Source organism: Ranitomeya imitator, chromosome 8 (assembly GCF_032444005.1).
Source record: "Ranitomeya imitator isolate aRanImi1 chromosome 8, aRanImi1.pri, whole genome shotgun sequence".
Lineage (NCBI taxonomy): Eukaryota > Metazoa > Chordata > Amphibia > Anura > Dendrobatidae > Ranitomeya > Ranitomeya imitator.
The window spans coordinates 34,736,692-34,754,369 of record NC_091289.1 but is presented as its reverse complement, the minus strand read 5'-3'; the positions used below and the strand labels follow the sequence as shown (position 1 = coordinate 34,754,369).

General features: G+C 41.6%; 1 protein-coding gene across 1 annotated transcript; it reads right to left on the bottom strand.

Moving 5' to 3' along the window:
- Window positions 1-1,309: 1,309 nt before the first annotated feature.
- LOC138647110 (parapinopsin-like) lies at window positions 1,310-16,132 on the bottom strand. Its single transcript, XM_069735922.1, has 4 exons — window positions 15,815-16,132; window positions 8,600-8,928; window positions 2,413-2,655; window positions 1,310-1,676 (listed from the first exon to the last, which is right to left on the bottom strand). Exons 1-4 carry the CDS (start codon window positions 16,125-16,127, stop codon window positions 1,539-1,541), a joined length of 1,023 nt encoding a protein of 340 aa, XP_069592023.1. The 5' UTR covers window positions 16,128-16,132; the 3' UTR covers window positions 1,310-1,538.
- Window positions 16,133-17,678: the final 1,546 nt, after the last annotated feature.

Below are 17,678 nucleotides of genomic sequence, written 5' to 3'. Positions count from 1 at the left end.
GTAATAGTATTGGGGTTGATGTCAGTTTTGTATTGTCAGCTGTCACCAAGCAGAGGGGTTAGTAATGGAGAGACGTCTATAAGATGCCCCCCATTACTAACCTCATAGTTAAATTGTTAAAAAAGACACAGCAAGAATAAAGTCCTTTAATTGAAAGAAAGACACAGACTCCTTTATGTGTAGTAAACACGCCCACCCTCCCTCTTTTACCTATTTATTAGTGTAAAATTAAAAATAAAAAAGCATCATATTGCTCCCCTGTCCGACCATAATCCATTTATCCCACGCCGTAATCTATGTCTGCTTCATCTGGATGCCTGTTATTAATATGAAAATTATGTGGGAGGACACACTTTATTTCTCTGTTAGGCCGCAAATGCATTGCCGTAGTATACTGACGAGTCGCTTCACCAACATGCCATTCCGGCTGCCTCCATCTCCTTGGGCACAGCCTGGGTCCTTTCTATATTGTCGCCTAGGTCTCCAGTTTTCAGCTCACCAGGTTTTACGAATTTTCAGCCACTGTCCATATCCCTGTAACAGCTCAGTGGATTGTCTGCATCCCTTTAACCGCTCACTGTATTATCTGCATCCCTTTAATTGCTCACTGTATTGTCTGCATCCCTTTAACCGTTCACTGGATTATCCGTAGCCTTTTATCCGTTCACTGGATTGTTCATATGAATTGCCCATATTCCTTTAACCGCTCACTGGATGACCCCGTCCTACTGCATCACCTGAGTAGTTCTCCGCTTGATAACTCAGGCTTCTTGGTCTGCTCAAAGAATCCTGCCCTGCTTCTCTCACATCACTAAGATTTAGCAGAAAACCAATTCGGCTGGTACAGCTCGTCTGGGCTTTGTATAGTTTCTATCCGCGACACAGTTTGTCACATGACCTTGTGCCTCCTGCTTCTCCTTCCTATCCAGCAACACACACAGACACTTTCTAGTTCCTGTTTGCTTTCTTTTTCGCTCCCGTCCTTATAATCTCTGGTCACTAGGTGGCAGTGTTCGCGTACTTAGGCTCCACCATGCATCCCGCTATATAAGTATTTCACCGCCCTACATTGGCCATTCCCTTCCTGGTTGACACAAAAGTTGGAAGAGGAGTGAAAAGTTTCAGAAAGTGGTGCAGAGCTCGTTATTCCGTTAATGTCCCATGCAAACATCTCAATAATCACATAGAGAAACAAAATATGACGTTCGCATTCTGATTTATTTTCCATCATTTATCATTTCCATACATGTAGAGACATAACAGGCTTTGGGTTTGTATGGTGATCTCGGCAGCTGTCACGTCACCAATGCACGTTCCATTATGGACATTTAGGATTCACCATTAATATTCGGACTAATCTTCATTAAAAAAAATGATGGAAATATTCACAAATAATTCCTGGAATCTGTTTGGCATCATTACTACTGGTACTCCGCTCCTCTGCCCTACGTGGGACTTTTCAGCTGGGTATACAGAAAACGTAATAGGTTGGTGCCACGTTGGGTATTGCACATTGATTTCTGCCACCAACCCCCATATCAAGCCGGAGACACTTGGCCTTTTCTTGGATTGGCGCTGCTTGCGTTATTGGATGTCGTCTGATCTGCAGACACAGATGGCTCCATGGCCCATGGGTTCCTACCACAGCACAGAAAAGGGATCACACATTCCTGGAACTGCAGAGACAAGTGGACGTGAAATAGTTAATCTGGATAGTGAGAACTACAGCCATCCATATTAGTTTCCCTTAAAGGGGTTGTCCGTGACCGTAACATTGATGGCCAGTCCTTAGGATGGATCATCAATGTCTGATCGGTGGGGGTATGACACCCGGTACTCCCGCTGATCAGCTGTTCCCGGTGATCCGGCGGCCGGAACTGCTCGGTTGCGGAGCTGCACAGCTCTGTCGCAGGAATAGTGGCCGCGGTCGGATACCGCACATCCGCCACCGATTCGAATCAATAGGGAGCGGATGTGGAATACCCAGCTGTGGTCACTACTCCATTAATGGAGCTGTGCCGGGCTCCGTAACTAAGACGTTTAGGCCGCCGGTGCACCATGAACAGCTGATCAGGCATCGATGACCTATCCAAAGAATAGGCCATCAATGTTAATGTCACAGACGATTTCTTTAAAGTTTTTAATTAACATTTGCATAACTTGTAAAAAATAAGGCCCTACGGCTTCACTTAGTGCTGATTGCACAGTGTTAGATAGTGTAGGGACCCGGCTCTCTTATATGATGAATTGTAACACCCAATGAACACATTTTTTCTATGTTTCCAGGAGGAGCAATAGAGGTACAACACAGAATTCTCCGATAAGATCCTGGTTAATTGAGATCTGTCAGATGCTGCCCAGATCGAAAAGTTGGCAATAAATGGACCTACTGATCCTGACGAGGGTCCTTACCTGCTTATTCATAAATATGTATATAATTGGGTTATATACGGTGCTGGTTTTGGTCAGGTACATGGGCACGGTGGCTATTACTGGGTCAATATACATGCCAGGGTTTGCCACAACCATCATAGCAAAAGCGGCATATGGGAGCCAGCAGATGAGAAATGCCATGATCATCACTAGGACCATGCGGGAAACTTGGACCTCGGCTTTGCTGGTAGTTCCTCCTTCTGCTACTCCCAGTTTGGCCACCTAAAGGGAAACACAGAATATATATTTTTTTTTACTGGTAACAAAATACATTGTAAATCCCATATATACTGCAGCGATGATCCTGGAGGAATTAGTTGCAGGGGCGCTGATGGCATCTTTTATAGTTGTACTTATTATAAGGGATCTGTCAGCAGGTTTTTACTATGTAAGCTAAGAGCATCATAATATAGGGGCAGAGACCCTAATTCCAGTGATGTTTCACTCACTGGGCCGTGTTTAGCTGTTTCAACACAATCAGTGTTTTATCAGAAGGAGATTATCATTACAGGACAAGCTGCCTTGTGCCTCCCAGTCCAACTACACCCCCACGACAGAATAGCTGCTCTCTGTCAATATACAGTGTACACAGAAAGCAGCCAATCAGTGATATGGACGAAGTTATACAGGGCTCAGCATTCTGAGCACTGCTAGATCTGCAGCAGAGAAAGCAAGGATTGTATCACGACTGCAGCACCCAGTATACCAGGTTTTCATTAAGCTGCTATGAGATCACATGGAATAGTATTTTTTCAACATTTCACAACACTTGTTTTTTTTTTCCAGTTTTTCAGTACATTATATGGTTAAGCAGAATGTTGTCATTCAAAACTACAACTCGTTTAGCAAAAAAAAGCCCTCATATGGCTATGTTGTTGAAAAAACATAAAAGTTATTGCAGTTTGAAGATGGAGAGGAAAAAATTCAAATGCGAAAAATAAATTAGGTAACACATCTGGTCTGATCTTCTTAAAGTGGATATTTCATAAAGTCAAATGTGGCCAGTTTTTGCTCTTATTTTATTCCCGCGGATCCCCTGAGTATTCCATTTTTTATTTTTTTTAAATCCGCCATACGGTTCCAGAGATATGGGCCTTTCTATTTAGTGCAAATTTTTATGGACTTTACCAAGGGATTGGTGCTCACCAGTGTAGCCTAAAGACACGCCCCCGGAGAATCCCGCCAGCCACGCCCCTTTTGTAAAGATCATAAACATTAGTACTGAATAAAAAGTCCCATATCTTTGGAACCTTATAGCGGATTAAAAAAAAATTAAAACCAGAATACTCAGGCGATCAGCTGGAATAAAATAAAAGCAAAAATTAGCCACTTTTTTCCTAGTGATAGGTTCTCCTTAAAGAGGTGTTTAAGGGGGGTTTACTATATGTACTGTGTTTTTCTGATCTAATAGTGGTTCTTGAATGTCAAATCATAATTTAATATGTATAGACAACTTTAGCATTTTTATTATAATACTAGAAAAGCTAAAGAGATTCTGAAATCACTTTGGTTGAGGGGGCTACAGTAGAATAAAATCCAGACTGGAGTCTGTTCCAAATGTCATTGAGGAACCCTCCAAAAATCATACTTTGGCAGAAAAAGTTAAAAAAAAAAACATTAAAATATGATGACAGAAGCCTCAATATTTAAAATATACAACATTATCGGTAATATGCTTAAAAAATAGCTAAAGGAAATTAAACTGTGTATTAGATGTATTACTTTCCACACCATATAACATTTACATATTTTAGTTGCAGCAGCAATTAATGGTCTTAGAGTAATTACTTCCTCGCAGTTGTCATTAGTTCACATAGACTTTCCTCCAGTAAAACTGGATGATTAGATTAGATTAGAAGAATTTTAGGTTCAGAGTTATGTTTTACCTCGGGGAACATTTAAATAGAAGCCATTTTAACAAGTGTAACCCTGATGGCGTACCCCTGGCGCCAGCTAAGTGCTTCCATAACGCCGCCTTGTATTAAATCAGCCACCGTTCATTTACATTTCTGAAGGAGACGTGGATTAATGTATCTTTTATAGGGGAAAAAACTGGATAAATGTTCGGCTACGAGATTCAAAATCATTGCAATATAAAAACATAGGGATGGTAATTAAAATGGTGCATTGGCAATTTAAAGTCATTTATTAAGGTAACGTGTTGCTGAAAATAATGAGCATCATTCGCTCCTTCATCGTAATGTTGTTTGTATTGCACCCGTAGTAGTAATTATAGACATAAAACACAACTTTACGAAACTTTAATGTGTTTCACAGCTGCAGCGAGATGGAGCCGGATGAAATATGGCAGCACTCATGGAATCAGGGTTACTGGGTGAGGGTGCAGTGGGAGAAGGGAGAAATCGGGGCCTGTTATCGCCTACTATATTACAAGTGCTTCTCACAAAATTAGAAGATCATCAAAAAGTTAATTTATTTCAGTTCTTCAATACAAAAAGTGAAACTCCTATATTATATAGAGAGTGATCTAGTTCAAGTGTTTATTTCTGTTAATGTTGATGATTATGGCTTACAGCCAATGAAGTATCCTATATTATGTACATGCACCATTACTATTTACTTATGTATGTGCTGTAGGATATATGGTCATTTTGTGTTTTTTTTTCTTGGGTTTTTATTTTAGATAGCTCGACACAACTAATATAAGAAGTGGTCTCTCGTAAAATATCCGTTTTATTGATTCCTGCAGTCTCAGAATTATTTCAGAGTATGCACTGCGATGGACGGACAGGCCAAGGATCACCTGACCCAAACTTGACAGCCTCAAATATACCTATGAGGCTGTTGTGTTTGAGTAGAGAGACCTGTGGCCAGTGTGTGAATCACAAACCATAACACAACAATGTGTGAATGTGGCTTTATTCAACCCCCTGAAAAGAATTCCTCATAAGAGCACACATTTGTCTCAAACACACCTGATGCTAAAAGTTGATGGTTTCACTAATTGCATCATGTGCGTTACAGTGAAGCATGGCAGTTGCTTGGTGATGTTTACAGCGAAGGATGTTGGTGGTTCGGTGTTGGCTCAATGATGCCTACAGAGAAGCATAGTGGTAGTTTCATGATGCCTACAGTCAGGCATGGTGGTGGCTTGGTGATACATAGTAACATAGTAACATAGTTAGTAAGGCCGAAAAAAGACATTTGTCCATCCAGTTCAGCCTATATTCCATCATAATAAATACCCAGATCTACGTCCTTCCTTTAGTGTAATATGGTGGTGGTTTGGTGATGCTTACTGTGAAGCATGGTGTTGTCTCAATGATGCCTACAGAAAAATATGGTAATTTCTCAATGAAGCAATGCAGTGGCTGGGTGATGACTTCAGGGAAGCAGTGCAGTGGCCTGGTCTGGTGATGACTACAGGGAAGCAGTGCAGTGGCCTGGTCTGGTGATGACTACAGGGAAGCATTGCAGAGGCTCGGTGATTACTACAGTGAAGTATGGTGGGGATTCAGTGATGTTCTGCTATCACTGGCGAAATGCAGTGGGTGGATAGCAAGAGGAATTCAATCAAGTCTCATGAAACCCTAGGAGAAAACATCATGCCATCTTTGAACTGAAGCTTGGGCACCATTGGAGTTTCCCCCAGTATAGTGAACCCAAGCATACCTCATAGTCAACCAATTCTTGTTTCCAGAAGAAGTCTCGAAAGATTCTGGAATTGCAGTCACAGTTGCTTGGCTTCGACACCATTGAAAATTTTAGGTGGAATTTGAAGAAGGTGGCGGTAGTGGAAAATCCAAGAATATTAGTGAACTGGAGGCCTTTGCCTATAAGGAATTGGTTAAGATTCCCAAGAAATGCTGCTAGAAGCTGTTGCTTGGCTGTGCATCATGTTTGCAGCAGGTTACAACAGCCAGAGGTGATCTACTAAGTATTAAAGTCACTTGTCATAAAAGGATGAATTAGTAGGAGACTGCAGTAGTCCGCTAAAGTGGCATTTTGTGTGGAAAATGTAGAAATCTCTTGTTATATTTGTTTTTTTTTATTTTGGCAAAAAGTAAAAAATGTGTATAATTTGCAATAGGGTTGGAGATTGAATAATTTTGAGTGATGGCAACCATATACTGTATGTATGTATATATGTGCATGTTAACATATCTATATATATAATTGTCTAAGGGTTTTTCCGTCTGTCTGTCTGTCTGTCTGTCTGTCCTGGAAATCCCGGCTCTCTGATTGGTCGAGGCCGTCAGGCCAGGCCTCGACCAATCAGAGACCGGCACAGCATCGACGTAGAAATCCCGCGTCTCTGATTGGTCGAGGCCGCCAGGCCTCGACCAATCAGCGACGGGCACAGCGACGATGATGTCATAAAGGACGTAGACATACCGCGTCTGATTGGTCGAGGCCGCCAGGCCTCGACCAATCAGCAACGGGCACAGCGACGATGATGTCATAAAGGACGTAGAAATCCCACGTTTCTGATTCAGCGACGGGCACAGTATCGACGTAGATGTCATAATGGTTGCCATGGCGACGGTGATGTCATAAAGGTTGCCTCGACCAATCAGCGACGGGCACAATCTGCCGCGAATTCAGGAATCATCATTGTCCATATACTACGGGGACATGCATATTCTAGAATACCCGATGCGTTAGAATCGGGCCACAATCTAGTATACTATATACAGGAGGAGATGACACACAGATATCTATATATATAATTGTCTAAGGGTTTTTCCGTCTGTCTGTCTGTCTGTCTGTCCTGGAAATCCCGGCTCTCTGATTGGTCGAGGCCGTCAGGCCAGGCCTCGACCAATCAGAGACCGGCACAGCATCGACGTAGAAATCCCGCGTCTCTGATTGGTCGAGGCCGCCAGGCCTCGACCAATCAGCGACGGGCACAGCGACGATGATGTCATAAAGGACGTAGACATACCGCGTCTGATTGGTCGAGGCCGCCAGGCCTCGACCAATCAGCAACGGGCACAGCGACGATGATGTCATAAAGGACGTAGAAATCCCACGTCTGATTGGTCGAGGCCGCCAGGCTTTCATTTCTTTTCAACTTTTTACCCATATTCTGTCAGGTTTTTTTTCTCTGTCACAGTTCACCCATTATGTTAATTTTATTTTCCTTCTTTAGCTAAAATTATCCAACTCTTTTAACTCCTCCATAGACAGATAACTGCAAAAATAGTTTCCTAATAACAAAGCTGAACTAGTGAAGTGGTGTAACTAAAGGGGGAGCTGAGGTTATAGCCTGGTGCCCAATGTTCCCCTACAGACCCTCTACGACCAGTGATATAAATTGTAAGTGAGGACCTTTGTATAGATTTTGCATTAGGGATTGTCTAGAATTAAGGACCTTTTTTTTTTACTTAAATGGAATCTGTCACCGGGTTTTATGTAATCTGAAAGCAGCATGATGTAGGGACTGAGACCCTGATTCCAGCGATGTTTCACTCGCTGGTCTGCTTGCTGTCATTTTGATAAGTCCCTGGTTTCTCTGAGCAGATCTGGCAGAGCTCGGAATGCTGAGCCCTGTATAGCTCCGCCCACACCACTGATTGGCAGCTTTCTGTGTGCACTCTGCATAGGCATAAATTTAATTTTTTTAAATAGTCGGAATTTTTTGCTCCTGTCTTGCATTGTTTTTTTTTCAGAATACTTGACTTCTTGCTTTAAAAATGTACAAAACCCGCTTAAAGGCAAAAATAAAGACCATTTTTGACTTTGCGCAAGATTCGTGATTTTGAAAAATTTGGCACACAAAAAAAAAACAGAAACCAATACCAAAAGAAAAAAGAAGAAGGAAAGTGACTTAAGTAAAATTTTGCAATTGATGGGTCAGGCCCAAGAGTGTTTTAGAAAATTGTATGACAGAATATGGAACATTTCTGAAATTTTTTTTTAAGGAAAAGCGGGCGAGCATTCAGGGTTCTGAAAAAAAACCTCATTGATCGCGATTTTTTGGATACTTAGCAATGTGTTGATGAGTAGCGCCGGGTCTGACACAGAGTTGGTGGAGACTAGCAAGGTGCTTGCACGGCGCACTCAGACTAACTATTCGGCTCGAAATTCAATGTCATGGTAAGGTTGAAAATTGGCCAAAAATGACCATAAACGCTGCTGTTTTCAGGAGGTAAAAGATGAGATGGAATGCAGAGGAACTTGGTGAAATGATGGGAGTGATTACCTGCCGCAGAGTCCACATGAGGTATCCGTAAGAGGCCATGATTATAAGGAACGGGATTGCAAAGCAAAAGCAGAAAAAGCTGACGATGTAGGACATATTGACCGGGTCGGTGCTGTACCAGTCAGGGGCGCAGGACGTTTCGACTCCTTCCAGCTGATAGCTGCCCCAGCCAAAGAGAGGTGGAGTATTCCATACGAAGGACCAAGTCCAGGCCACAGCTATGCCCGCCACGGCCTGTCTCGGGGTGAAGGTCAGGGTCCCCATAGGTTTACATACTACAAAGACACGATCCACAGCTATGACAGCAATTGTGCAAAGGGCAGTGATTCCTGCAAAAAAAAAAAACAACAACAGGTAATGATAAGGAATGACAGCCGGTACATTCTTCACATGTAAAAGTGGCCAGAGCTGAATTCACGGTCCGAGAAGAATGGACTGGTCACGGGTGATACATGCCGATAAGGGCTTGTGGATACAACTATATTTTCTGTCTGAATGTGATCCGATAAAACATCAGATCATACTCAGAACACGGAGCCATATACATCTGCTTTCTGTGAGGTAAAACATTTCCCTACCTTTTTTTAAAATATGTTTTGCCTCACAGAAATCAGAATATGTCCTGTCTGTATACTCTTTTTCCTTCCTTCCCTGCCCAGGAACCTATGATATTTTATGTGCTCCAATTTTTTCCTCAGACCAAATAGTCCATTGAAAATATCAAGTCTATAGGGCCATGAAAAAAATCAGACTGCATGAATATGCGCATATTCATCACTGTAATGAGCGGTACCACGTGACCGCTCACACAGGACCTGCTGCCGGCGCTGAGCATACATCGCAGGAGCTGGTTGAGTATTTCTCGGCAAGCGGGTGTGCGCACAGGGGATGGGAGGCGGGAGGGGACCCACAAACTTTATTTTTAACACACAAAAAAAAAACAACTTGATTTTTCATTCCTTCTCTCCAGCGAATGGTGCTGGGGAGAAGGAATGAATGCCGGCTTCAGCACCACACGCAGGGGACAGCGCTTAACTGTAGCACTGTCTCCTGCACAGTCCGTGTGGTCCTCAGTCGGCACACAGGCGGCACACGGCTGCCGCACGTGTGCCACACTGATGTGCCACGTGAGCACACGGACACGGATAACTCCGGTACCGATTTCTCCGGTACCGGAATTATCTGGACGTGTGAAAGAGGCCTAAGGAAAAGTTTTGTTTTTAGCGATATTGCAAAACTTTTGAAACTTTTCATTGAACATTGCAAACAGTTTAAGATCCCTGATCTAAAGGATTCATATACGGGTGTTATCGGATAGTGCTTAGAAAGACAAGCCATTTTGCAATTTACTACTTATCAAAATTTTCAGCCATTCTTGAGATATTAACACTTTTATTTATAGCTCGTTGCCTTGGAAACCGACCACTGCTGCTAGACAGTAGAATGCGTGCAGTGCTTACAAACTCTTTTCTGTTGAGCTTGTAAGCATTGTTTTGAAACTAACTGGGATTGCTGAAGATCCTTATTCTAGTCAGCTTCAATGGCGGCGCTTACAAGCCGGATGACAGCAGCGGTGGTCGGTCTCCTTGGCAACAAGCTACAAACAAAAGTGTTAATATCTCAAGAACGGCTGCAAATTTTAATAGGCAGTAAATTGCAAAAGTGCTTATTTTTATAAGAGCTATCCATCTATTAAGTTGCAACGGATGTATGTTGTAGATGGCTGTTCTTTAATGTCTATCTAGATGGTATTTAATCCAGCGGGTGCCTGGATTTATCGCTCTGCACATCAGCAAGTTCAGGAAGTTCAGTAGAATGTGTGATTTATGGAGACGGCCAAGAAGCTGAAGTAGCTGGTCTTCTTGTAACCATTCCAGTTTTATACCTTCAGTTTATGTCTAACAGTCTCCGGAGCATATTTATAGCGTGTAGCCTGGAAGATCAGTCCTAGCTCCTGCGTCTAAACCCACGAGTCGGACTGCTCAAAATTCCGGTAGGCTTTCCAGAAGAAAAGGTAAATGGCTTTATAAAATGAATTTATGGCTTGTAAAATGAAAGATATGTGTCACGCTAAGCTGCAAAAAAATCAAATTAACTTTCCTTGCCGGCAGTATTAAAGAACAAATGTCTGGAAAGGTTACTTCATATTATCTCTGGACTGATGGCGAACATTGCGCCGGATTTAATAACACTATCTGTGTTTACCATAAAGGAAGCCTCGGAACGATGTTCTAATGTGAATTAATAGGGTTATTAAATGAGAGAAATGGAGAATATTCAAAGTCACGGAATATAAAATTCTAAATATTTGTAAGATGCCTTCAAATAAGATGAAATATACCCCAACGTGATTAGCCCAAGGGACGAGATTGGTAGAAAGTGACATTATATGCCAATGTCTTACATTACTTTCTATGGGAGGGGGACAAGCCGTAACGGAGGGGAGGAATGGCGGCTCCATCACCCTTTCTCTGCTGTGAAGAAGCCATCTGGATATGAATGAGCCTTGCCACATCACTTAGGATAAAAGCCAAACCAGAATCTCAATTGGCAGACACGTGTTTCGGGGTGTTACTCCTCCTAAGTGCAAAGCGTGAGATCTGATTTGCCTGTATCAGGGGCTTCTAACTGGGATATAAGGGGTAACATTTTTCCTTAAGGACATGTCTAGCATGGTAGTATAAGGAGGCTTGTAAGCCATACATGGCTTATAAGTCTCCTTACACTGGCAAGCCAGGAATGTCACTCTCCACAAGAAGAAAAGTTACTCTTAGAATCACAAATGAAGCCTGCGTTCCACCCTAGATGGTCATTTATATAGTAAGCACCCATCAGTTCTCAGGATTCTCAATTAAAATCAATACCCAGGGCTGTCATTAGATTGGATAGTATATTCTACTATAGGGAATCCATCAGCATGTAATCTGAGAGCAGCATTATGTAGGGGCCGAGAGCCTGATTTCAGCGATATGTCACTTACTGGGCTTCTTGCTGTAGGTTTGATAGAATCCCTGTTTTCTCTGCTGTAGAGGTAGACTGCTCAGCTCTGTGTAACCCCGCCCACACCCCTGATTGGCCGCTTCCTGTGTACACTGTCACCAAGCTGCCAATCAGTGTTGGGGGTGGGGTTACACAGATTAGTTGGCGACACCTAGTCCTCTAATGATAATCTCCAGCTGATGAAACACTGATTGTATTGAAACTACAGCAAGTTGCTGAGCAAGTGACACATTCCTGGAATAACGCTCTCTGCCTCTACATCATGCTTACGCTCAGATTAAATAGCAAAAAACTTACTGACGTGTGGGGGGCTCATACTGTGTATAGAGGGGGATGTGTGTGGATTCATGGTATATAGTGGATGTCAGCATATTTACTTCTACTTAATATTAAATGATACAATTAATATAAAAAATGATTATAATTACCGTAATATGTTAATATTGATATTAATAGGAATTAATTTCAGCTTATTGGTTTGGCCCTCCACAGCAGTCACAGTCTCTCATGTGGCCCCTCATGAAAATCAATTGCCTACCCTTGCTCTCGAGACCATTTTATGGCAAAGGCCATGTCTGATCTATCAACATAATCAACCCATTTTATACTTATTTTAATGTTATATGGCAGTCAGAAAACAATGGAAAGGCAGATTGAGTGATATTTTTTAATGGTAAAGACGCTGTTGGTCATAGTTTTTTTACTTTAATGCCTTTGTTTTTGGGCTAAAAATCAATTTTCCAATTGGGCATCATTTAAAATGTTGCATAGTTTGGCTTTTAAAGGCTTGTTTGCTTTGCTGTGATGGCTGCGGAATGAGGCAACTGAGTATCCATCAGTGAACTTTAACTGAACTTTTTTTTTTTTAGATTTATGAGCACATCAATGCTGAGCTCAACTTTCTGGTCATAAATTGGCTGAGAGGATCTCGTATAAAAGACAGATAAAAGAGTTACAAACTCCCAGTCGGAACAAGCTCACTGACAGATTCTCAGTTATCTCATTCTGCAAGGTGGAGACACTTTTTATTTCCGTCCAAAGTCTTCATCGCTGTGGTGTTTCTCTTATGGACAGGGGTGATTTGGTGATTTTAGAAGAACAGATGTTAGGAAATCAATTGCAGATACTTCCCTTTAGGGCTCGTTCATGTGACCGTATTTTCGGTCCGAATGATCGCCATGAAAAAAAATGGATCAATGTTATTCAATGGGGCGATGCAGATGATATTTTTCACTGACCGAATCTTTGAAATAAATCGCGGTTTGTACCGTAAGTCGGATGAGTCTCATCCATTCAAGTCTATGGGTGCAAGGAAAAAAATGCCACAATATAGCTCCTGGTTTTTACAGATACATTGCAATTCTGTAACATTGGAAACAAAATAGTCCTGTACATGATTAATAACTGCTGTAAAAAACGGATGACAAGTGCGAAAAAAAATCGTCCCACTTATATGAATGAAACTCTTGACGATTTTTTTTTTTTTATTCAGTCGTGTGAGTTATTTTTATTCAGCTCCTATGATGAGTTTTTGGTGAGTTTTTAACGCTGCGTATTTTTGCTGAGCAAAAAACGCAGCGTTTTACATTTCCAATGATGTGGATGGGATTTATAGCAATCTTATAGCCGCTGTGCTTTTTTTTTTACTTTTTAATGGTGCGTGTTAGAAAACCGCAACATTTCAATTTCCCTTGCGGATACGTTGCGTTGGGTTTTATGTTCAGATTTTACCCATAAAATTATATTAGAAGCAGAAAATTTGCAGGTAAAAAATGCATAGGTTATTTTAGCGTGTTTCCGCTGAGGAAATACATGTAATCCACATAGGATTATAAATGTTTCAATTGAAAAGTCAACATATAGATAACAGTCTATTCTTTTTGACTTGTTAAAAATATAGTCGTCTGGATAATTAAGACACAATGCTGTGTCTCCACAGACTCTATCAACTTTCTTGAACTGGACATTATATTGATGTGGTCTCCCATGGCTGTGTGTCCACTAATTGGACCCAGTCCTTTTCAGCCCTTACCTACAGTACAGACCAAAAGTTTGGACACACCTTCTCATTTAAAGATTTTTCTGTATTTTCATGACTATGAAAATTGTACATTCACACTGAAGGCATCAAAACTATGAATTAACACATGTGGAATTATATGCTTAACAAAAAAGTGTGAAACAACTGAAATTATGTCTTATATTCTAGGTTCTTCAAAGTAGCCACCTTTTGCTTCGATGACTGCTTTGCACACTCTTGGCATTCTCTTGATGAGCTTCAAGAGGTAGTCACCAGGAATGGTCTTCCAACAGTCTTGCCAGAGATGCTTAGCACTTGTTGGCCCTTTTGCCTTCACTCTGCGGTCCAGCTCACCCCCAAACCATCTCGATTGGGTTCAGGTCTGGTGACTGTGGAGGCCAGGTCATCTGGCGTAGCACCCCATCACTCTTCTTCGTGGTCAAATAGCCCTTACACAGCCTGGAGGTGTGTTTGGGGTCATTGTCCTGTTGAAAAATAAATGATGGTCCAACTAAACGCAAACCGGATGGAATAGCATGCTGCTGCAAGATGCTGTGGTAGCCATGCTGGTTCAGTATGCCTTCAGTTTTCAATAAACCCCAACAATGTCACCAGTAAAGCCCCCCACACCATCACACCTCCTCCTCCATGCTTCACGGTGGGAACCAGGCATGTAGAGTCCATCCGTTCACCTTTTCTGCGTCGCACAAAGACACGGTGGTTGGAACCAAAGATCTCAAATTTGGACTCATCAGACCAAAGCACAGATTTCCACTGGTCTAATGTCCATTCCTTGTCTTCTTTAGCCCAAACAAGTCTCTTCTGCTTGTTGCCTGTCCTTAGCAGTGGTTTCCTAGCAGCTATTTTACCATGAAGGCCTGCTGCACAAAGTCTCCTCTTAACAGTTGTTGTAGAGATGTGTCTGCTGCTAGAACTCCGTGTGGTATTGACCTGGTCTCTAATCTGAGCTGCTGTTAACCTGCGATTTCTGAGGCTGGTGACTCGGATAAACTTATCCTCAGAAGCAGAGGTGACTCTTGGTCTTCCTTTCCTGGGACGGTCCTCATCTGAGCCAGTTTCTTTGTAGTGCTTGATGGTTTTTGCAACTGCACTTTGGGACACTTTCAAAGTTTTCCCAATTTTTCGGACTGACTGACCTTCATTTCTTAAAGTAATGATTTCCACTCATTTTTCTTTACTTAGCTGTTTTTTTTCTTGCCATAATACAAATTCTAACAGTCTATTCAGTAGGACTATCAGCTGTGTATCCACCAGACTTCTGCTCAGCACAACTGATGGTCCCAACCCCATTTATAAGGCAAGAAATCCCACTTATTAAACCTGACAGGGCACACCTGTGAAGTGAAAACCATTCCTGGTGACTACCTCTTGAAGCTCATCAAGAGAATGCCAAGAGTGTGCAAAGCAGTCATCAAAGCAAAAGGTGGCTACTTTGAAGAACCTAGAATATAAGACATAATTTCAGTTGTTTCACACTTTTTTGTTAAGTATATAATTCCACATGTGTTAATTCATAGTTTTGATGCCTTCAGTGTGAATGTACAATTTTCATAGTCATGAAAATACAGAAAAATCTTTAGATGAGAAGGTGTGTCCAAACTTTTGGTCTGTACTGTACATGCATGTCACTTGACAAACGGGAAAGTTTTTAATATTAGAGTTAGGACTGTCCCAATTACGGTCACCGTGAAGAGGTGGGATGGCTTTCACATTTTTTTTTATGAAAAAACATGTTAACTAAGTACCCTATATTATTTTCATGCACTATGCTATTTATTTATTTACTGCAGGGTATGCAATCATTATGTTTCTGTCTTTGTCTTTTTTTCTGTACAGTGGCCAGTGTGAACGTGCTACATGCACACCAGTTTGTATCCCAGTTCATTTCTTTAGTTTTTTTTATAGGACTGTATCAATGTAGTTTTGCTAAAGCCATATACCAGAAAGTATAAAAAACAAAGCAGATTTATGAAAAACATGACATACCAAAAAGAGATAAAAACCGCTAAGTGAAAAACATGTTTCCGACATTTTTAGTGCATTTCTTGTTCCTGTAGCTTTGCGTTGCAATTTTATTATCTAGATGTTGTTTTACTTTACACTTCTGTTTTGGAAGATTCATAGGGTAACACACGTTATACATATATATAATATTCTAAGGGGAAATTACTCACCAAAAAATGCCACGGCAAACCCTTCTATAACACAGCCAATTCTTCCGAGATTGAAGTAGCCAACCGCGTTGGTTTCTACGGTCAGTAGACCTCCCAGGATGGTCACGCCTAGGTCGGCTACTGCAAGGTTGACTAAGGAGTAGTTGATGGGGTGCCGCAGATGCCGATATTTCATTGTCACTATAATGACTGTAACATTGAGGATTATAGATGCAGTACAAAATATGGCCATTATCACAGCTAAGATGGTGTAACCAATCCTGGGCATGAGGACCTTTTCAGCCTCGTTCACCCCATTGCTGAAGTTCATCATCGGTTGTTGGGTATCTTCTTCAGCTATCTCCGTCTTTGAGAATGAGCTAGTTTGGTAGGATTCACAGCCACGTCCCTATCCCACTGTGTGATTTACCAGCTATGACTTATCATGGCTTAATTATTTTAGATGTAAAGTCTCCGGTGATATTATCAACAAATGATATGACACAGATTATCATACACTTAAATCCCAAGATCCGGATTTATTTGACATAATTCCCCTTTCTCATTACATTTTTAATTACTCGAAAGCATTTTCAAGATTTGTCCCATCGTTCCTAGAGGATTGATTACGTGCGTTAACATAAACAGGGAATGTTTGGAAAAGAAATGAACGTGAGAATTGAGTCAATAAGTAACGTACTCATCCATCCAATTTATTGAATGTGGATGTAATGAAGCTTCTAGGAATCATCTTTTCCACTCTCCACTAGTTTCTAGTGGTATATATACAGTGGGGAAAATAAGTATTTAATACTCTGCCGATTTTGGAAGTTTTCTCTCCTATAAAGAATGGAGAGGTCTGTAATTTTTATCGTAGGTACACTTCAACTGTGAGAGACGGAATCTAAAAATAAAAAACAGAAAATCACATTGTATGATTTTTACATAATTAAATTGCATTTTATTTCATGAACTAAGAATTTGATCACCGAACAATCAGCAAGAATTCTGGCTCTCACAGACCTGTTAGTTTTTCTGTCAGAAGCCCTCCTACTCTGCACTCATTACCTGTATTAATTGTACCTGTTTGATCTCGTTACCTGTATAAAAGACACCTGTCCACACAATCAATCACACTCCAACCTCTCCACCATGGCCAAGATCAAAGAGTTGTCTAAGGGATGGGCTACAGGACAATAGGCAAGCAGTTTGGTGAGAAGGCAACAACTGTTGGCGCAGTAATCAGAAAATGGAAGAAACACAAGATGACTTTCAATCTTCCTAAGTCTGAGGCTCCATGCAGGATCTCGCCTCGTGGGGTGAGGATGATTCTGAAAAAGATCAGGAATCAACCCAGAACTACACGGTAGGACCTAGTCAATGACCTGAAGAGAGCTGGGACCACAGGATCAATCATTACCGTTTAGTAACACACTGCGCCGTCATGGATTTAAATCCTGCAGAGCACGCAAGGTCCTCCTGCTCACTCCAGCACATGTCCAGGCCCATTTGAAGATTACCAATGACCATCTGGATGATCCAGAGGAGGCATGGGAGAAAATCATGTGGTCCGATTATACCAAAATGGAACTTTTTGGTAGCAACTCCACTCACTGTGTTTGGAGGAAGAAGAAGGATGATTGCAACCCCAAGAACACCATCCCAACCATGAAGCATGGTGGGGGAAACATCATTCTTTGGGGTTGCTTTTCTGCAAAGGGGACAAGACGACTGTGCCATATTGAGGAGAGGATGGATGGATAGGGTCATGTATCGCGAGATTTTGGCCAAGAATCTCATTCCCTCAGAGCATTCAAGATGGGTCGTGGCTGGGTCTTCCAGCATGACAATGTCCCGAAACACACAGCCAGGGTAACTAAGGAGT